Source organism: Sinocyclocheilus rhinocerous, unplaced genomic scaffold (assembly GCF_001515625.1).
Source record: "Sinocyclocheilus rhinocerous isolate Xijiao unplaced genomic scaffold, SAMN03320098_v1.1 scaffold443, whole genome shotgun sequence".
Lineage (NCBI taxonomy): Eukaryota > Metazoa > Chordata > Actinopteri > Cypriniformes > Cyprinidae > Sinocyclocheilus > Sinocyclocheilus rhinocerous.
Genome location: NW_015642822.1, coordinates 117,687 through 139,348, shown reverse-complemented (window position 1 = coordinate 139,348; position 21,662 = coordinate 117,687). Strand labels below are relative to the sequence as shown.

Genomic DNA, 21,662 nt, shown 5'->3' with positions numbered 1-21,662 from the left:
GATAAATATACGGTTTACTTGTGCAATGATGCATTTTGGAAGCAAAACTTGGTTATTCGCCAAGTGCAGAGGATGCCGAAAAAGCAGCACGTCTTCCTTCCTCCACATCTTGCTAAAAAAATAAAAAATAAATAAGGATGAGAACATTTCTGTAGCTCTTAAATGCAAATCTTTTCAAAAAGAAACAAAAAACAGTAGCTAACAGACTCTGAATAATAAAGTCATGCAAATCATACAGAGAATATAGCACTGGCTGAATGTGTGAGTCCAACACTGATTTGGTTTCTTCTCACTTAAATACGTTAAACTAAACTAATTGCCTAGGCAGAACTAATCTCATCCAGTTTCAGCCTCTTGGCAACAGGCTCCTCTGATTTGTGCTGATTCCTAGCTTTGGCAGCGTCTGCAGCGACCGTGGTTCCTGACAGGAGATACCCTCCACCTCCACTCATGAGCAGCACTGGATGAGTCCGGTTGGGCAACACCTGAAACAATGATACAGAAGTGAATAAGAAGTCAAAGCCTTCTAGGGGTGGGTGGTAAGAACAAAATCTTATTTCACAGCGCGAGTCATCTAATATAAGAGTAATTACATCAAAATGTATCTGTTTTTGCTGGAAATACAACAAAAAAGGTTTACACATAAATAACCGTTCTAATGCGAATTTTAGCATAACTGAGCAAATTAAATAAATACATTTCTATTTTTTATATTTTGAACTTGATGTACAATACCGTTCAAATGTTTTTTTTTATGTTTTATGCTTACCAAGGCTGCATTTATTTGATCAAAAATACAGTAAAAACAGCAATATTGTGACATATTACAATTTAAAATAACTGTTTTCTATTTTAATACATTTTAAAATGTAATTTATTCCTGTGATACAAAGCTGAATTTACAGCTTCATTACTCCAGTCTTCAGTGTCACATGATCCTTCAGAAATCATTCTAATATGCTGATTTGCTGCTCAAGTAACATTTAGTATTAAAGGGGTCATATGATGCTTTTTTAAAGATCATTATTTTGTGTATTTGGTGTAACAGAATATGTTGACATGCTTTAATGTTCAAAAAAAGCCGTTTTAGGGGGGCGTGGCAGAGTCTTAACTTTGATAAAGAATATCTCTTTGGTTTTGAGACTTTAGTCTTTGCAACTTCAGGGATCTTATCTATGCACAATCAGCTTGTAACACTTCAAAGAGAAAGGAAAACTTGAAATCGCATCATATGACCCCTTTAATATTATATCAATGTTTAAAACGGTTGTGCTGCCTAATATTTGCCATACATTTTTTCAAGATTAATATAAAGTTCAAAAGAACAATTTAATTGGATTAATGTATTTTTTTTTGGAACAGTGTAAAAGTCTTAGTGCCTCAATACAGTTTATTGTATAGCAGCCTCAATTTAATGCATCCTTGATGAATAAAAGTATTAATTCCTTTCTAAAAAAAAAAAAAATGTACTGACCCCAAACTTTTGAACAGTAGTGTAAACAAAAAAGATTAATAACAAAAAGTCTGGCATTAGAGCAAAAACAACAGTCTGTGTACAGGATGAGGTAGAGAATTACCTGGTAATGCCTGAGCCAGGAATCTGTTAATCTGAGACTGATTGCTCCTCCTTGTTCCCTGAGTTTTGTGTAGCACTCAATCAGCGGCTGTCCAAACCAGATCAGACAGTAAATATTGCAGAAAGCACTTATTAAAACACTTGACTCAAACTGAATATACAAATCTTTTTAAAGCGATGGTACACCCTGCTTTTATGGTACTATGGGAACTTGACAACAACTGGCAGAATCTACTTCATGCAAAATACATGTTTAGACATTTTGCTAAATAACAAGTTTGGAAGAACTGCCTCTTGAACAACACTTGCTAAAGCAATCCGTTTTACCTCTCTGTACTGGCAGTACACTACGAACGGTCGTGATGGAGCTACGAACTTCAGCAGACCCATTGACACAGGACAGGGGTCGAAGCGACTAGCAATCACCAACCTGAAACAAACATTTCAATCAGCTTGCCCATATTAACTAGGTGAATCACTGGAAGACTGCATACAAAACATCTTAAAAATCAATACATAATATGACATGTCAAGACTCATCAATATCACCATACATCACTTTCATGAACAGTCAGTCGCATGTTTTCCTCTTTTGAAATCATATACAAAATGTGCACTTAATCATGCTATGGACTACCAAGAGATTTGAAATGTTTATGAGTTTTAAATGCATTTAGGGCTGGACAATAGAGTTAAAAATAATATTTTTGCTATATAACAGAAAGCGGTTTTTTTTACAACACAAAACATACCCATCTGCATTTCTGCTCTGTAATAGAGCTGCAGCTGAAGCTAACTTCTTCCTCTTCTCCTCCATCTTCACCTTTTTCTCTTGAGCCTGTAAGGTTAGAAAGACCAATTAAATGTGTGACATTTTAAAATAAACTCTTAAAAGACACTTTTCCCACCATGACTAGTTTCCCATTAACAATGTTCAGAAGTGTATATACAGGCATCACACAAAAAGTCTGTTTTTGCTTGTTCGGTTTTCTTCACACATCCCTTTTCACACATTTCACCTCAAGCTGCTCTTCTTTTAATCTTTTGTCTCCTTGGCAACGATGTAGAGTTTTGAAAACTATCAAAAGAACAACATTTTTGATCATTGTGAAAATGACATCACAACAGAGGAACAGTTGTAATTTGGGTACAAAATAAAAAATAAACATTTAGTTTGTTTTTTATTTAGTTTGTTTATTCAGCTGTTTGTTTAAATTATTAAACGAAAATATTTATTTAAATTATAATATTATTTTAAAATGGAAAGTTCTGGGCTTGGATCAAATACAATGCATTTGTAAATAGCTTGTGTTTATTTAGCTTTAGTCTAAATGATGACTTTTTTTTTAAATAATAATATTTAGAATTATTTAAATTATATTATGTTAAAAGGGGGCATTTTGGTTTTGGACCAAATGTAATATATTTGTAAATAGTTGGTGTTAATTTTTGCTTTTTGTTTAAATGAAAAAATTTTTTAAGTAATAATTATTATTTAGATAATTTAAATTAAATTCATATTTTATAATGGAAAGTTTAGGTCTTTGATGAAATATATATTTTTTAGTTTTTTGTTTGAATGATCATATAATTTTATATAAAAAGTCATTATTAATATTTAGAACTATTTCAATTATATTTAGTATTTTAAAATGGTATTTTATAAAGGTTTGGCCTTAGACGACAATAAAAGCAAAAGCAGGTTTAATGATGTAGGCATGGAAAAAGTTTCCAAGACAGTTTCCATGACAAAAACTATTAATAAAAAAATTATAATTTTTAACAATAATCATAATTTTTAAAAAAATTTTTAATGTAAGTATTCAAGTAGTTCCAGAAACACCCAACCATGATGCGATATATGCACATAAAAGTCATGGGAAAAATCTTACCTTCTGTCCTCGCAGTCTTTCTCTCTCCGCTCTCCTCATTTCTTCTTGCGGGTCGACGCTGACCTCCATGCTCTGAGGTTCTGAGCTCTTCTCCTCAGACACACCTGAGGTTTCCTGAGAGGGCTCAGATTGACCGTTCCTGCTGCCATTGGCCTCAGAATCTGCGTCCTTCTCTGACAGATCCAGGCTTCCTGCCAGCAGAGCGTTAACTTTGCATAAAGGGAACTCATGCAGCGTCTCATGGAAGTGTAACGGAAAGCCGAAGCTCTCCATGCCGGCTCTCGTTGGGCCTCCACCGGGATACATTTGAATCACTGAGCCAAAACCTGAAAAACAGAAACATCTGGATCAACAGCACAGTGTAATAGTGGTTGACTAATACAAGATTTTCTAAATACAGGTAACCAAACAGTTGATGGTCCCCACTGTTTTTTGTCATACTATGGAAGTCACCAACCCATATTCTTCAAAACAGCTTTTTAAGTTCAACAGATGAAAGAAACTAATACAGGTTTGGAACAGCTTGAGGGTGGGTAAATATGACAATTTTCATTTTGGGGTGAATGATCCCTTTAAGTAAAGTGTGATTACCTCCCATTCGCTCCATCACCGAGCCCAACACAAGTCCAGCACAGGTCTCAAAAACAATGATTTTACTGCCAGCGTGGATGTTACCCAGAGTCAAAATCTGAGCCAATGTGTCGTACCGCAGGTGACTAAAATAGACAAAAATATTTACAATAGAGTATAAATGCTTTCAAATGTACTAGTACAGGGTTTCCCAAACTGGGAAATCATAATAATGTAAAAAATAATTTTAAAATAAAAAACTCAAAATCAAACAAATCTAAATAATAAAAAAAAACTCTTCCTTTTAAAAAAAAAATATATATTTTATGTGTATTTGCATGTGATTTGACCATTAACCAACATCAGAGAATCGCAGTGTTGTTAATGCTAACTAAAACTATCAAAAATAGCGTTACTTAATTGAAACTAAATATAAATGAAGCAATAAAATGACTAAAATAGAAATAAAAATAAATTGAAAGCTAAAGATATTTATTTGTAAAAATAAAATAAAATAATAATAATAATAATAAACTAAAAATGACAAAAGCACATACATTTCTGAGATGATTATTTCAAAGGGTTACTAATGACACATCATTTGGATATTTTCATGTCTGGGGAAAAAATTGGGATTAAACGTGTTAAAATGCGTTTTAAACAATATCTCACGGTTCTCAACCAATCAGATTTGAGAACCAGAACGAACTGTAAATAAGTAAAGACAATAAATAAGTAATAAGTACATAAATATTTCTACAACTTTCTACAATATAAACATGTTGTATTCACATATTTATATCATGCACTTATAACAACAACTATTAGACATAATACCTAAAAAATTATTTATTATTAAAGTTATACATCAATCCTTTATGCAATATCAAAAAGGGTGGGAGGTATCTGAAAAATAATCTCATTAATATTACTTTATATTCTTTAATTTTAGAGGTGCCCATATCTTGTGAACAGATAACAGCTAGTGAAAAGACATGGGCTGTTACTTTTGCAACTGGACTTAAAAAATTAACAATTCAATTGCAAAATTCCCATAGACTATGACTCGTTGAGACCAGAATATACAAAATCTAGCTCAGAACAGTTTTGGTTAACATGCATCCCTAGACAACTTTCCTCAGGTACATACCTGACCCTTTAGCCCTTGCTCTTTCAGTGTTTCAATATCATCTCTAGTCAGTTTCTGAGATCTGCCATCATCCACTATATGCCTGTTATCCTGGCCTGCTTCCTTAGAATCTGTGACAGGAGAAACATAATATCATCTCATCAGCAAGAAAATGAATGAATCCACAGATAACGACATAAATCCACAGCATCATTTACCCAAAGAGTCTCCTGTGTGTTTTGCTGCTTTGAGTTTGAGAGAACCGCCGGCTTCGATTTCAAACCTGGTCCCGTACAGCTGCCCGACCGCATGGTCCAAGAAGAACCACTGCTTCTCAAAGACCACTTTCCTGAGAGACAAAATACACAAAATGTCAAATCAAAGCAAATGAGGAGAGCACAAGCACTTAACAGGAGTGAAATGTGTATATTAGACTTCGTTCTATGAATTATCACATCCAACAGATAAGCCCTCTAGACTAAACATATAGCTTTAATTCAAGTTTTATTTGTTTGCCTCACTTTTTATTTTCGACCTGCACTGATTTGAAGACATCTCCTCTCTTCAGCACTACATAGTCTCCGTAACTGATTCTGCTCTCTGCATCACTGTCATTTACACACTCCGCCATTTACTGCGATCGACGTGGATAAATATCGACCGGAGGATATTTAGAAACTAGTTCACACTTTAACTAACCCAACGCAAAAGTGGTAATGTCTATGACTGCAAACAGAACAGTAATTTCACACAAGCGATGCTTCTTTAATCTTTCCCCACGTGTGTTCTGTCACTTCCTGTTCCGAAAGGCCAGTTAATCGAGCGCTGATTTGATTTCCAGAGCCACAGTCAGACAGGAAGACTAGTAAGTCACAGATCAAAGCGATTTTAGTCAGTTAAAAATAAACGTGTGTTTAATGCATAGACCGTATAAAAACATGGACGTAGTGTCCGTGACGTCACCCGTAGATTTCCGAAGAGCGTTTTTGAAGCTCAAAAGTGGACGGAGGCGGCCGTCGCCATCTTGGCAGCGCGTCACTCCCGGATAATCGAAAATGTTATAAAAAAATTCACCCCCCTCACAGTTGTCATGAAGGGCAAAATTAGCTATATAGACCAAAATCATTTTTTGAACCAGGCTGTAAACGTTTTTTTCTGCTGTAAAGTTGGGCATTTTAACATGGAGAGTCTATGGGATTGACTCCCTTTTGCAGCCAGCCTCTAGCGGCCGGTCGATGAATTACAGTTGAAGTCACTTCCTTGTTGGCTTCAGGAGAGAGAGCGGGAGGTTGCCGCTTGGTTTAATGTATACTCTTCTTTATTGAAGTGAATGAACTTCACATTAAGTTTATACTAATAAAAACTACTACCATGGACATGTACAATGATTATATCATGGCATTATCACGTGATGTCATTTCTGTAGGCTGCCTCTGTACTTCATTTATAAGGGTAAAAAAATAATTATATGAGCCTATCGTTACTAAAATATGAATACTTCCAACATAAAAGTGCAAGTATTACACGTACATTATGTATGTACAATACAGTTGTATCCCATTCGGTCCTATTATTCAAAACTAAAGGGTAAATGTATGTATGATTTATAATTAAAAAATCATATTCGGCACGTGTGACTACGTAGCAGGGTTACTATAGTGAACTAAAACTAAAACCATGAAGAAGTACTTTTCGTTACTTCTTATTTTCATTTAATTTACATTTAAGTACTACAATACATAGACTATAACAAATAAAACAGCAATTTTTTTAAAATAAATTAATAAAAACGATATTGACATATTTAAAAAAAACTTATAAAATTGACAAAAACACTACAAAATAACTAAGTAAAATTTAAAGGAAACAGAAAATGTAAAAATAAAAGCCAACTATAAAAACGATAAAAGTAGTGATGATACTTAAAATGAACTGCTATATTGTTTTTACAAACATAAATAAAACGGCTGTTAAATACATTTTAAGTATAATAAATTGTCAGTGCATGATTATGAATTTCAGACAAGTCAAAATTGGACCTCAAGTGAATGGATTTATTCAGACTATTTTCAGATTTTCCAGTCAACATAATGAAAACAAAATGACATTAAACAAAATCAAATTCAGACTTTAAAAGGAACAATTAAACTGAAAATATATTTTTTCATAAAACAAGCCAAAGCACCTACACATTTTGGTGAAGCATTTAATGTAAACATATTTACATTTGAAAAACTGAACTGTAAAAAGCACTTTGTTAGTACACAACTTCAAAGAAACCTTCAGTTGGAAACTAGCAAATCGTTATAAAGATGTCACGAGTCAGCAAATATATTGTTTCAGATCCAAAATATGGCTTGAATCCTTTGATTTGTTTACTCTCTTGTGCACAAGTCTTCTGTGCGTCTTAAAACTAATATAAAATGACTTTGGCAAATTTAAAAAACACTATCAATTTATTCTTGCTTTTCTTCTAAAGGCTGATGTTGATTTGAGGTCAGTCTTGTCCTCCCGTGAGCTTGTGGAAGAGTTCTTCACGTAATGTTTCATTTTGGTCTTTTGAGCGCGTGGAAAGGAAAATGTAGCCTCCGATATACTCGTGAACCACTTTGCAGTCGCAGCTCTGGCAGGAGAACGCAATTGACACGCTCTGGTCAAAGTCAATGGTCACCTGTAACAGCAATAACACACTCATAGATCATATGCACTTAACTGCCCAACAATCCTAAACCAACACACACACACACACGCACGCACACATACACACACACACACACACACGCACGCACACACACACACAATCTCCTTTGTACTTCTCTTCTCTAGCTGGTTTCCTAATCTAATTGACTAATAAATCTGGCATTGTGCAAAGCGTCTGCTAAATGCATAAATGTAAATGTAAATATTCACACCAGCCACGCAGGCTACAAGGTAGTTTGCAGCACTTTATTCACCTGTTTAATCTCCCAGTTGACGTTCCATTGTTTCATGTTGGAGAACCTCCAGGTGGTCACCGGCAAACCGGTTGACATGTCGATGCGGATCAGCTTGTTGTAGGAGATTCCCAAGAGCTCATCTTTCTTGCTTCCTCTGAATCTGTGGCACAAAGTGACAGAGATTTGAATCCTATTTGTTTTAATCATATTGAAGAGCTCAAAACCAAAATCCAGACTTTGAAGGATGCTCCTAAGCGACACCAATCACAAATCAGTCTGTTGTTCAGCAAAACTGTCTGACAAAATGCCAATTTAGTCTAATTTGAACTTGATATTCAGCATGTGTTACTATAGTTACTATATAGTTTGTACAGACTGCTGTAAAGTATCTGTATATTCCATTTCAAGCATCGTAAACTGTCAGCAGTTGATTATGAAATTGACAAAACGTCAAAATTGGACTCATAATGAAAGTGACTGTATTTATGTAGGCTATTTTCAGATTTTTTTAGTCAACATACCCAATGAAAACAAAATTACATCAAATAGAAAAAATGGACCTTTAAATGGAACAACAGCACTCTATTAAATCTTAATTTCTCAAAACAAGCCAAATGCACCTAGATATTTTGATTATGTGTTTAATGCAAACAGATTAACATTAAAAAAAATTAACTTACATTTTTTTTTTGTTACATTTCATGGTTGAATGGCTCAAAAACCATATTCATTCTTAGAAGGATGCTCCTGAGCGATACCAGGCACAAATTAATTTTGTGTTATACCATGTGTGAGCAAAGTCAGTAAGTTTTAATCCAATGCAATAACATTAACTAGCATTTTCAAGGAAAAGAATATCCTCTCCGGGTCAAAATGACCAGAATATAACAAGGATTATTATAACAACCCATATTTCAGAAAAGAAGCCAAGTGCACCTAAACACTTTTAATACATATAAATAATAAAAAGCACTTTGTTAGTGCACAGCTTCAAAGAAACTCATATTTTATGGTTGGGCTCAAAAACCTTACTCAGGCTTAGAAGTCTGTTCTAGGCACAAAATTAATCTGTTGTTCAGAAAAATTACCTGACAATATAGTACTTGATGCCAAATTCGGGCAGGGACTGCCATGCTTGAATAAAACGCATTTTGGCCTCCATGAGGGAAAGCTGGGAAATATTGTGAAGGGCCTCCAAGATTCGCGTGGTCAGCTGAAATGAGAAGAATAAATAGGATTTTTTCCCCCCTTGTAGCAAAGCAATGCCAAAACAAATCTCAGATATCTAATGATGGATCCCGTTCAAGCCAAATCTTGTCCTTTCTGTGTGTGTCGAGATTGTAATTTCACCTGTTTGGTCTTGTACTTCTTTGCATATCGGGGAGAAACGAAGCACTCGGCATTCATCTCCATTGACTCTACGTCAGGCGCTGCCTGGCCAGGAGGAGGCGCTAGACTTTTCATCTGCAGGAAGGACTGGATGTTCTTCACCTCGGTGCGGTACGAGCTGTAGGCCATCGTCTTTCCTTTGGAGGCCAAAATACAGGCAGCTTTCCACTTGGCATACTGCGTTTCCTGTTTTCAGGAGACGTTTATTTTAAGCGAAAGAAACAAATGAATGCATATGCCTCAATTGGAATGTTCATGAAGCTTATGATTATAATATAACCCTGTAAAGCCTGGCATAGGAAACAACAGTCAGAAAAATCTATTTCTCTTCAAATGAAACAGTTCATTAAATCTTTAGACAAACTATAAAAAAATCTTAAAACAAAACAAAAACAAAAAAACATTGTATATCTGTTTTATATATATTTTTAACATTAGGCTTAGAAAAAAATTCTATATTTTTTTTTTTACTCGAAAATTCTATTTATTTTTTAAGTTTCAAACTCAATTTTATTTAGAGGTCCAATCTGAGCAAAAAAATGCAATTTGGTGCAGATGCTGATATTTATCTGGATTTTTATACCAGTATAACAACTTACATTAAATGCATATAAAAATCAGTCACTATATCTTCCAAGAATATGTCTTAATAGTATTACATTTCAAAAGCTTGTTTTATGATCAAAACTCTTTAGTTTTAATTGTGGAGTGCAAAACATATAAAGCAATGCAATAACAATGATGATTGACAGATGAACAAATAAACGTTCCTCAAAAGCCTTATTAATCATTTTTGATACTCATATTTTACCATATTTTTTCTGAAATATGTGTAATCAAGTAACCTAAGTTTCTTTAAACCAGGAAATATTTATCTTGAAATATTTATAACAATATAACAGTTTATCTTACATTTAAGATTCTGCATACCACAATCTGCATAAAAACATCAATATAAAACTCACATTGTCGCAGCGAATATAAACCTCGTTCATTCCATCAGCCGCTGGCAGTAACAGCTTGAGGCCGAACTTCTTCTCAGTGACGTTGACGTCAGGAATGACCTCACATCCTGTGCAATTAATGATGCATTATCACTATTAGATGCACTGGCTGTATTAAAATGAATAATCTTTTCTCTGTTTGGCTGCTCACCTCGTAGATGGAGTTGCTCAATGGGTTCTTTATTCGCAGACTCTTTGTTTTTGTAGTAAGAAATGGTGGTGTCCCTAAAAACAAACCAGTATTCCTTATACGGCTTTAATGTCAATCGCTTGGGCCTGTAAAGCAAAGAAATGAACAGGTAAGTAAACAATGCGCTGTATAGTTTGTCTTACTGCAGACTAGACAAATGTCACTGAACATGACGGACAAAAAAGTTGCAAAAGGTACTGTTTTGTACATGGAACTATAGCTTATGCTATCATTCAGTATGTGCATCAAATTAACATGGTATTATCATCTGTATCATAGTCATATCATGACAATACTTTGCAGTAAGGGTTGCCTCTGTTGAACTTTGAATGCTTTCAGCTATTTTTTTATTAACCATGATTGTCTGAGAGTTTTGAATAACATGACTTTTTACACAACATTTTTCTCAAATAAACTTTTTTTTAGCTTATAAACTATTTAAAAATAATAAAAAATAGTCCTCAAGACTATTTTTTATTATTTTTAAATAGTTTATAAGCAACGTTTCAACAGATTATTCATTAACAATTTGCATCATTTTAAAAGAAAAAAAAATCTGTAACAATTTAAAGAAATGTATTTATTTTTCTTGAGCAATTTGAATAATCTTAAACTCACCTAAACAATTTAAGTGTATCTTCCAGCTTTGGGATGTCGGTGATATCTTCCTGAGAAAGTCAAGAAAAAGTTAATACTCAAAAAAAGTTAATTCAAAAGTTTGCGGTCTCCAAGGCTGCATTGATTTGATCAAAAATACAGTACAAACTGTATTATTGTGAAATATTATTACAATTTAACAGAACTGTTTTCTATTTATATATATTTAAAAATGTAATTTATTTCTGTGATGCAAAGCTGAATTTTCAGCATCATTACTCCAGTCTTCAGTGTCACATGATTCTAATATGTGCTGCTTAATATTTTTGTGGAAATCTGATACTTTTTTATTATTTGATGAATTAAAAGTTTCAAAAACAGCATTTATTTGAAATAGAAATAGAAATGTCTGATGAATAAAAGTAGTAATTTCTTACTGTAGTAATCTTACTTACCTTTCAACAATAGTTTCTAAACTTAGCTTAAATTTCAGCCAAATTGATTCTCGATGTAATAAACTGGATGCTGCAGAGTAATCTAAAATCAGTCTCTACATCTACTTGTTACTTTTGAAATTAGTGCACAATCATCTGTCAAAACAGCTGATGCGTCCCAAAAGCAGGCTGGATATCTTTTTTTTTACTCGAAAATTCTATTTATTTTTTAAGTTTCAAACTCAATTTTATTTAGAGGTCCAATCTGAGCAAAAAAATGCAATTTGGTGCAGATGCTGATATTTATCTGGATTTTTATACCAGTATAACAACTTACATTAAATGCATATAAAAATCAGTCACTATATCTTCCAAGAATATGTCTTAATAGTATTACATTTCAAAAGCTTGTTTTATGATCAAAACTCTTTAGTTTTAATTGTGGAGTGCAAAACATATAAAGCAATGCAATAACAATGATGATTGACAGATGAACAAATAAACGTTCCTCAAAAGCCTTATTAATCATTTTTGATACTCATATTTTACCATATTTTTTCTGAAATATGTGTAATCAAGTAACCTAAGTTTCTTTAAACCAGGAAATATTTATCTTGAAATATTTATAACAATATAACAGTTTATCTTACATTTAAGATTCTGCATACCACAATCTGCATAAAAACATCAATATAAAACTCACATTGTCGCAGCGAATATAAACCTCGTTCATTCCATCAGCCGCTGGCAGTAACAGCTTGAGGCCGAACTTCTTCTCAGTGACGTTGACGTCAGGAATGACCTCACATCCTGTGCAATTAATGATGCATTATCATTATTAGATGCACTGGCTGTATTAAAATGAATAATCTTTTCTCTGTTTGGCTGCTCACCTCGTAGATGGAGTTGCTCAATGGGTTCTTTATTCGCAGACTCTTTGTTTTTGTAGTAAGAAATGGTGGTGTCCCTAAAAACAAACCAGTATTCCTTATACGGCTTTAATGTCAATCGCTTGGGCCTGTAAAGCAAAGAAATGAACAGGTAAGTAAACAATGCGCTGTATAGTTTGTCTTACTGCAGACTAGACAAATGTCACTGAACATGACGGACAAAAAAGTTGCAAAAGGTACTGTTTTGTACATGGAACTATAGCTTATGCTATCATTCAGTATGTGCATCAAATTAACATGGTATTATCATCTGTATCATAGTCATATCATGACAATACTTTGCAGTAAGGGTTGCCTCTGTTGAACTTTGAATGCTTTCAGCTATTTTTTTATTAACCATGATTGTCTGAGAGTTTTGAATAACATGACTTTTTACACAACATTTTTCTCAAATAAACTTTTTTTTAGCTTATAAACTATTTAAAAATAATAAAAAATAGTCCTCAAGACTATTTTTTATTATTTTTAAATAGTTTATAAGCTACGTTTCAACAGATTATTCATTAACAATTTGCATCATTTTAAAAGAAAAAAAAATCTGTAACATAATTTAAAGAAATGTATTTATTTTTCTTGAGCAATTTGAATAATCTTAAACTCACCTAAACAATTTAAGTGTATCTTCCAGCTTTGGGATGTCGGTGATATCTTCCTGAGAAAGTCAAGAAAAAGTTAATACTCAAAAAAAGTTAATTCAAAAGTTTGCGGTCTCCAAGGCTGCATTGATTTGATCAAAAATACAGTACAAACTGTATTATTGTGAAATATTATTACAATTTAACAGAACTGTTTTCTATTTATATATATTTAAAAATGTAATTTATTTCTGTGATGCAAAGCTGAATTTTCAGCATCATTACTCCAGTCTTCAGTGTCACATGATTCTAATATGTGCTGCTTAATATTTTTGTGGAAATCTGATACTTTTTTATTATTTGATGAATTAAAAGTTTCAAAAACAGCATTTATTTGAAATAGAAATAGAAATGTCTGATGAATAAAAGTAGTAATTTCTTACTGTAGTAATCTTACTTACCTTTCAACAATAGTTTCTAAACTTAGCTTAAATTTCAGCCAAATTGATTCTCGATGTAATAAACTGGATGCTGCAGAGTAATCTAAAATCAGTCTCTACATCTAGTTGTTACTTTTGAAATTAGTGCACAATCATCTGTCAAAACAGCTGATGCGTCCCAAAAGCAGGCTGGATATCGATTTAATGCAAGTACCACTGTGAAGCAGACATCTTCATGAAAAAAATCTAATCATAATGTCATAAAATCACCAGGATCTTATCAGCGTTTCGTCCTTCCAGGGTGAATTCTAAGTTTGAGAGCGCAGCCTCGACTTCATCAATATCTGGTTCGTTGGAATTGGTCAGTGGCTCCGTTGATAAGGTCAATTTACAGATGTGATACTAGAAAAGATACAAGTATTTTACATCTGAAATGCCAATTTAGATGCATTACAATAAAACAGCTCTCATTTGGTTAGTCAATGACAAATGACACATTTCACCTTTCAATTTTAATATATGGGTAAAAAATAAATTGGGTTTTAGTGGATAATTATCAAGGTGCTCATTAAATAACTAATCAAGTAGGTTACAAACTTTATTATATGCTAACCTCACAACCCTCACCCATTGTGGTTTTCAGTGCAATTACATTAACACTGCTTGAGGCAGAATTTAATTAATGATTTAGCAGCAAATAATGTGGAAAACAGGTGGGGAAAAAATCCCTAAAATATCTGTGCAATGCATAGTTCTGTCATCTGAGAGGTAGTTTGTGAAATACTCGGCCTGCTCTCTCATGGATTTGTTCTAGATCTGCAGACACACACGCTCGCTCGGTTTGGTTTGGTTTATTAGTGCCATGTTCACTTATACATTACCTCAATGTGTAATTGAATGCTATCTTGTGTTAGCTGTGGAATCTCACATCCTTTGTCCTCAAAGTAATTTATCTCATAGCTTCAGGTGAGAAAGTACGGCACTTAAGAATTGACTATAATTCAGCACCATCTATGCTATGTAATGCAACCAAATACCATGACACATACCTGTAAGATGAGCTAATCAGGGTTACAGTTAACTAAAAATGAAACCATAAATGCATCTATAAATTAAATCAAATATTTTAAAAAAATATTTTAATTCAGCTAGCTGCCAAGGCAACATTTCTCATTTTCATTTAGTTAACTTGATGTACTTAAGTAACTAAAACTGAGGAAAAAAAATATTAATGACCAAACAAAATTACAAAAATTTAAACTAAATCAAAATAGAAAATATTTTAAAAAGCAGTTCGAAATATTAAATAAAAACTATAGTAGTAGGCCTGGGCGATAAAACGGTATCGATATTTATCGACGGTATACCTTCTTCGATATCGATAGAAAATTTTTTCGATATAGCGCATGATATAGGCACGTACTATGAGTGACGCAGACAGCACACACAAACACGAACACATGCTGAAATGAGTGCTGTGCCTGCCTGTGATGAGGAGATTGTGAATAAAGAATGAATATTAGTCGAATTTAAAATAAACATTTGCATTTGAATGTTAGGTGTGCATCAGGGAGCATCATCAGTGGCGCGCGAGATGCGGTGATGATGTAGTGACGTTGTTGCATTTGAATGTTTTGTTAGTCTAGCCCACGAGACGCGCCGCTGCTGCGTTATTCATTCAAAATATTAGAGAAATATAGAAGCTCAATGCGGAGAAGATGTTGAATGGGTTAAAACCGAAACCAAGCCATTCACACAGAACGTATATTCAGCGCAATTTTTAGAAGGACAAATATGACCGCTGCACTCGCGTCTCACACAAGAGATGTATAGAAAGCCATGCAAAGTTAAAACAGTTTAAAATTTTAGAAAACACGTCGCAGATTTGTGGAGGTTTATTCCTTTTCACTGCGTCTTGTATGTTTTTAAATGCAATCTGTGTGAATGGCGCTTCAGCTCTTTGGATTAAGCAATGCATAAACACATGATGCTGTTTTGTACATAATTGTTTATGCAATTTACGAAATTATATTAGATTTTTATGAGTTAATTTAGACGTAATGCACGAGTTACTTGCTAAATGCACTGCATTATTTTGCTCATTGTGCCCTCGTGTGGTCTCGGGAGACAAATCGACCTATACAATAAAGACCTATTTAATCTGCATATAAAACATTAGAAATTAGATATTTGTTTAATTTTTATTGTGTTTGATTGTTAAAACAAAAAATATTTGTTGTTTGTCTCAATAAATTGTGATAATTATCAATACAGTGGTTAAATTTAAACATTGTTTTTCTATTGCTTTTTGTTTTAAAAAAGGTTATAAAAAATGTCAATAATTATCGATACCGAACGATATGAAACATTATATCACGGATACATTTTTTAGCTATATCGCCCATCCCTAATAGTATCTCAAAATAACACTGGAGCCAATGACTGTCTGAATACCTTTCTTGCTTTCTGGAGCTCTGAATTAAACTGATGAACTGAAAATCAAGGAATAAGTTCAGTTTATGTTGTGAACAGGCATCCTGTACCTGCAGGGATGCAAACATGAGCATCTCTTCTTCAGTGCAGTCGATCTCCTCCAGCAGTATCGCCCATCTGGCCTGTTCATACAACTGCGTGATTCTCACAGCATCATACTATGAGAAGAAAAAAAAGGCATACTAATTTAGACATATCAGGGCCATCTAATGTTGTCGTTTACAAACATATATTTGTGGTATGTAGGAATAGTTGATTTCTCACTTTTGGGTTGAGGTCGAAGAAGCTGTGGTACTTGAATCGCAGCAGGAGTCTGTCGTTTTCCTGAATTCCCCGTTCCATCAGCGAGCGAGAGGAATCCAGCCACCTGCAGAGCAATGTCTCAGTTAAAATACACAAACGCAGCGACTGAAACGCAACTGATGCATAAAAACAGAAATATATATAACCAATAGACCACCAAATGCCGTGTGCTACAGTGATTTTACCATAGCAAATGGATATTTTTGGGAATGAGGTGAAATATAGCTTGTATAAAACAGTAGAAATAGCAATATGCTAAAACACTTCTTTAATAAATTAAATATTGTATATACTCTCAAAAAAAAAAAGGTACAAAGCAGTCACTGGGGCAGTACCCTAAAGTACAAAAGCTAAAAGGTACATCTTTGTACCTTATTTACCCCTAAAAGGTACATATTAGTACCTTTTGAAAGGACACCGCCCCAGTGACTGTTTTGTACCTTTTTTTCTGAGTGTACATTTAAAAATAGTAACATAGTCTGTTTGCTCTGCAAACTATGTCAACAATGTAACAATCAGAGGTGTAACAATACAAATAGTGTAACTGGTCACAGGTGTGTGGCTACTGTAATGGCTTCGAATGAATGTCCAATCAGATTTTAGAAACAAATTTACCAGTGTTAGAATCTGAAATATGAATACAAGATCTATTAAAACAATCATATGCTACAATTCAAAAGTGGAAAGAAATGAATACTTTAATTCAGCAAAGATGTATTACATTGATCAAAAGTGACATTTATAATGTTACACAAGATTTCTATTTCAAATAAATGTTGTTCTTTCTTGAGCAGCAAATCAGCATATTTCTGAAGGTGACACTGAATGATGATGAAAATTCAGCTTTGCATCACAGGAATAAATTACATTTTAAAATATATCTGAATAAAAAATGATAAAAATTAATATTAAAATAATTTATGCTGTTATTTTAATTTTATTAATTAATTAATTTAATTTATGCATTTAGCAGACGACTTACAGTGCATTCAGGCTATACATTTTTTTACCAGTATGTGTAAAACCTATGTGTAAAATACTGGGAATCGAACCCACGACCTTTTGCACTGCTAACGCAATGCACTACCACTGAGCCACAGGAACACTTGTTTAAATAATATAATAAAATATCACAATTTTGTGGTCAAATAAAGGCAGCTTTGGTGAGCTTCAGAGACTTCTTTTGAAAAACTCTTGCCGATCCCAAATTTTGAATGGTAGTCTAATTTTGTCTGTCCTTTCTTACCCAGCATTAATGGCTGCTTTATCCTCCAGGGTAAGAGGCTTGAAGAGTTTGGCCAGTTCCTCTGGTGGAAGGTTGGGTTGGCAGGCCATCAGAGGATTCTCTCCGAACCACAGACTGGTGGAAGATGCAGGCGACCCGCTGTCCGGGTCATAGGTCGGAGTCATAGTTTTACTGTACAGACCCAGGGCTCCTGTACAAAGCATGAATGTAAACTTGTTAATTATTGTTTAAGACTTAAAGGGGTCATATGATGCGATTTCAATATTTCCTTTCTCTTTGGAGTGTTACAAGCTCTTAGTGCATAAAGAAGATCTGTAAAGTTGCAAAGACTAAAGTCTCAAATCCAAAGAGATATTTTTTTTATAAAAGTTATAATCAGAGCACACCTCGCTTTTCAGACCGATTAGTTTTGTAAAAATCGACGCGTTTCAGAAAGGCGGGGCATAGAGGAGAAACAATAATGTACAGTATGTGGAAAATAATGTGTTTTTTGAACCTTAAACTGCATAAACACATTTCATTACACCAAATACACAAAATAATGTTCTTTTTAGCAGCATCATATGACCCCTTTAAATGTTTATCCGAACACAGCTGCTTCTGTTATAGCAATGTTTGTATACATATACAAATATTTTCTTAAAAAAAAAAAAAAACATATTATATGAAGTGTAATAAATGAAGTGTTTAAAATATGTACAAAACATGTAATATTCATTCATAACATTTTTATTTAGTTTTATTTTATTATAAGATTTCTATCCGGAATCCTAAATGCATAATGCTTAAGTGACTTTTTGTAGTCTGAAATTTAAAGTGAACTTCATTTACTTATGCAGTTTTTTTTTTTGTTTTTTAGTTGGTATTTATATATTTGTTTTTTTTATTTTTGAAAGAAAAAATAATGCATGGTAAAAAGTGTAAGAATGTACATTTATATAAATGGATATATTTTTTGTTTGTTTATTGGTTATAATGAAATGTTTCATAGAAGTTTTTCATTGTAATAAAAAAATCACAAAAATATCTTCAAAAACAGCAATAAATACCTCCTGCCATGTCCATGTTTAATACGTCATCAAAAGCTGATTCTGTGCCCTTGGCTTTTTTCTTTTTCTTCTTTGGATCATCTGGAGGCTTCAGTAAAGAAAGTTCTTCTGATCTTCTGATGTCTGTCAACAGAGACAGAAAACATACACAGTTTAGTAAAGATTCATGTGCAGAAAGAAATCATGGAAAATTTCATTGCATTTTTTCCACACGTAAAAACAAATGAATTGGTAATTAAAAAATTACCAAAAAATATTCATGAATCCATAAATATATTTTTAAAAATTCACAAAATATTCTAACCATTTTAAAATTAAAAACGTATGTATTAAGTATTAAATGAGTATGTGATCACAAATGTATATATTAAAAATATTAGTGAAAAATATACATAATCTGTATTACATTTATACGCTTTACATAATTACAATACTTTCATGTTACAAAAATATTATATTAATAAAAATGTATAAGGTAACAAATATTTTCCTCACTGAGTGCTTTGCAGATCTCAGCCACGGCTTTAAAGACCACACAAGAGAAGCTAACAGAGAGCCTGACGGTCTTCATGTTGGGCAGCTGGATGCAGAGGGGTTTGTGTTGGGGAGTGTAGCGCAGGTCAGCGTCCGCCTGGACTCCATACTTATCCAGAGTCCAGTGAGTCTTCAGCAGCCAGCAGCTCTTCTTCTCCCACCAGATGGCGTGATCAGACCAGTCCTGAGGAGCCTCTGAAACACAGAGAACCACAAACTGTGAGAACATGAGCCTGAGACAATTCACGCACATGCACAAATATAGAGAGCGTGTCATTCAATGATTCTACAGTAAAACAGTTTTTGGAGCAGGCCATCAGTTGCCCTTTTTTTTCAAATATGTAGTATTTATATGATTTATATATATTATTTACTTTATCACATCACCTATAAAAACATCCGTTTTATTACATTTATTTATTTTACTGAAAAGACTGAATTGGATTTATTTTATTGGGTTTATGTAGAAAAGTTCTCTTACACTCTAAAAAATGCTGGGTTACATACAACACAGCGCTGGGTAAAATATGGACAAACCCAGCAATTGGGTTGTTTTCAACCTACAGTTGGGTTGAATGTTTAACCCAACCTTATGTGCAGTAACCCAACTGCTGGGTCAAAACAACCCAATCGCTGGTTTTGTCCATATTTTACCCAGCGCTGGGTTGTATTTAACCCAGCATTTTTTAGAGTGTACTGTAAAGACCTAAAACACCAATTTCAATTCAGCATTTAGTTTAAACAGGTCAGTATTTATAATTGCGTTTAATTGCAAGTGTTGTTGTTGTTAACTAAACCTATTAAAAATAAATGTTGAAATGTCACAGATTTATTCCAAAAATAAATAAATAAAGCTGAAATGAAATAAAACATAACTAAAAGCTTTTAAAATTAGCAGTGCCTTAGCAACTAACTGTTGAAGTAATAAAATTAACAAAAGCTAAAAAATTTTTTAAAAATTAAATAAAAATGACAAAAGCACATAAACATTACTAAACAGGACTGCGGCTCTCTAGGACCGAACTTGCCTACCCCTGGGTTAGTCCATATTTGACCCAAAGTTGGGTTGAAACAACCCAGCATCTTTTAGAGTGTAAATAAAGCTAAATCATTTATTTAAAAACTTAGGCAAAAACATAACAAAATTACAAAAAAATTATTTCAACTGAAAATTGCAATATTTTGCCCATGGCAGTATAGGCCTTTGAACAACTGCTTTATAGATGAAGTTTACTACTATATTAAAGAGGTGAACTGGAACATATTTATGTGGAGTGTTTTAATGTGTAGTTAAACTACAACCATGACGTTACACCTGAATAAATCAGTTCAAACCAGTCATCCCTGAGTAACACAAACATGTCTGATGACATCCCAATTCCATAGAAACCTTGATGATTCCTCTTTTACTCACATTTTCTTTATCCTTCCGCAGTGATCATCATCTGACTCACTCCTGTAATTACCTACTAAAGAAATCTTGGGCTGTCTGTACTATAATTCACCTATTAGGTTGACTATAAACACAACATAAACACAACCAAATGAATGAATGGCCACAGCCAATAAAAGACCTTAATGGCAAACCATAATATTCAGGAAAGCAGGATGTTTTGCTAATGTTTCTCAGGCTGACACAGTCACACAGTGAACTTCAGACCCTGCGTCTGCAACCAACACCTGAGTCAAAGAACAATAGCTCTGAGCACGAGCCTATAGAAAGATACGCAAGGCAAACATGGGCGAACCTGAGCATTACAACCAGTGTTTACACTCTAGAACTGCACTGGGATTTTAGCTTTTACCCAGCAAACAAAGATGTGTTCTAGGAACGTTATTCTAATGTTTCCATTAAGTTCTGAAAATGTTATGTCTCTAAACATTCAAAATATTAAGTTTTTTAAAACGTTTTCTTGCTTATAAAATGTTGAGGGAACTTTTCATTCTATCAGTTTGCAAACATTATGGGAACGTTAAATGTCCTGAATAAGTAGTAACATTTTAAAAATGTTAGACAAATGTCTAACTAAAATGTTTTAGAAGAAAAACATTCCATGAAAGATGTATAATTAATGTTTTTGTGCTAACATTTTATCTTGAAATTGTGCGCAGCTGATTGGTGTCAGATCTCCACCTTGTAAACGCCCCCTAATTAATATCATTACCATATAAAAGAGCACACACCATTATCCGAATTTCTATGCTTGAGAATGACGAGCACAAAAAAACCCAAAAAAAAAACCTTTACAGAGTCTGACATTGAGGTCCTGCTAGCGGAGGTAGTGGTAGAGGTTCGTGCGGGGATGCTTTTTATTTAATAATGTGTAATTATTCTGTGGACAAACAATGTGTGTG

At 33.5% G+C, this 21,662-nt stretch overlaps 2 protein-coding genes across 3 annotated transcripts in view; both read right to left on the bottom strand.

The window, feature by feature from the left end:
• Window positions 1-22: 22 nt before the first annotated feature.
• On the bottom strand, window positions 23-6,022 carry LOC107756664 (tRNA (adenine(58)-N(1))-methyltransferase non-catalytic subunit TRM6-like). The gene is made up of 9 exons (XM_016573860.1): window positions 5,689-6,022; window positions 5,386-5,516; window positions 5,189-5,298; window positions 4,060-4,222; window positions 3,469-3,794; window positions 2,329-2,414; window positions 1,904-2,006; window positions 1,578-1,664; window positions 23-485 (listed from the first exon to the last, which is right to left on the bottom strand). The coding sequence occupies exons 1-9, from the start codon at window positions 5,796-5,798 to the stop codon at window positions 321-323; spliced, it is 1,281 nt and encodes a 426-aa protein (XP_016429346.1). The 5' UTR covers window positions 5,799-6,022; the 3' UTR covers window positions 23-320.
• Window positions 6,023-7,321: 1,299 nt separating this feature from the next.
• The window catches only part of LOC107756669 (fermitin family homolog 1), a 24,934-nt gene continuing 10,593 nt past the window's right edge, over window positions 7,322-21,662 (bottom strand). For both annotated transcript variants that reach the window (XM_016573865.1, XM_016573863.1), the window contains exons 3-15: window positions 19,269-19,502; window positions 18,774-18,896; window positions 17,725-17,914; window positions 16,440-16,542; window positions 16,226-16,333; window positions 13,953-14,084; window positions 13,270-13,319; window positions 12,611-12,735; window positions 12,421-12,527; window positions 9,454-9,678; window positions 9,192-9,316; window positions 8,122-8,263; window positions 7,322-7,838 (exon numbers count right to left, since the gene is read on the bottom strand). In XM_016573865.1, coding sequence (XP_016429351.1) covers window positions 7,665-7,838; window positions 8,122-8,263; window positions 9,192-9,316; window positions 9,454-9,678; window positions 12,421-12,527; window positions 12,611-12,735; window positions 13,270-13,319; window positions 13,953-14,084; window positions 16,226-16,333; window positions 16,440-16,542; window positions 17,725-17,914; window positions 18,774-18,896; window positions 19,269-19,502 — 1,838 coding nt within the window. In that variant the 3' untranslated portion in view covers window positions 7,322-7,664. The remainder of the gene's footprint in view (window positions 7,839-8,121; window positions 8,264-9,191; window positions 9,317-9,453; window positions 9,679-12,420; window positions 12,528-12,610; window positions 12,736-13,269; window positions 13,320-13,952; window positions 14,085-16,225; window positions 16,334-16,439; window positions 16,543-17,724; window positions 17,915-18,773; window positions 18,897-19,268; window positions 19,503-21,662) is intronic.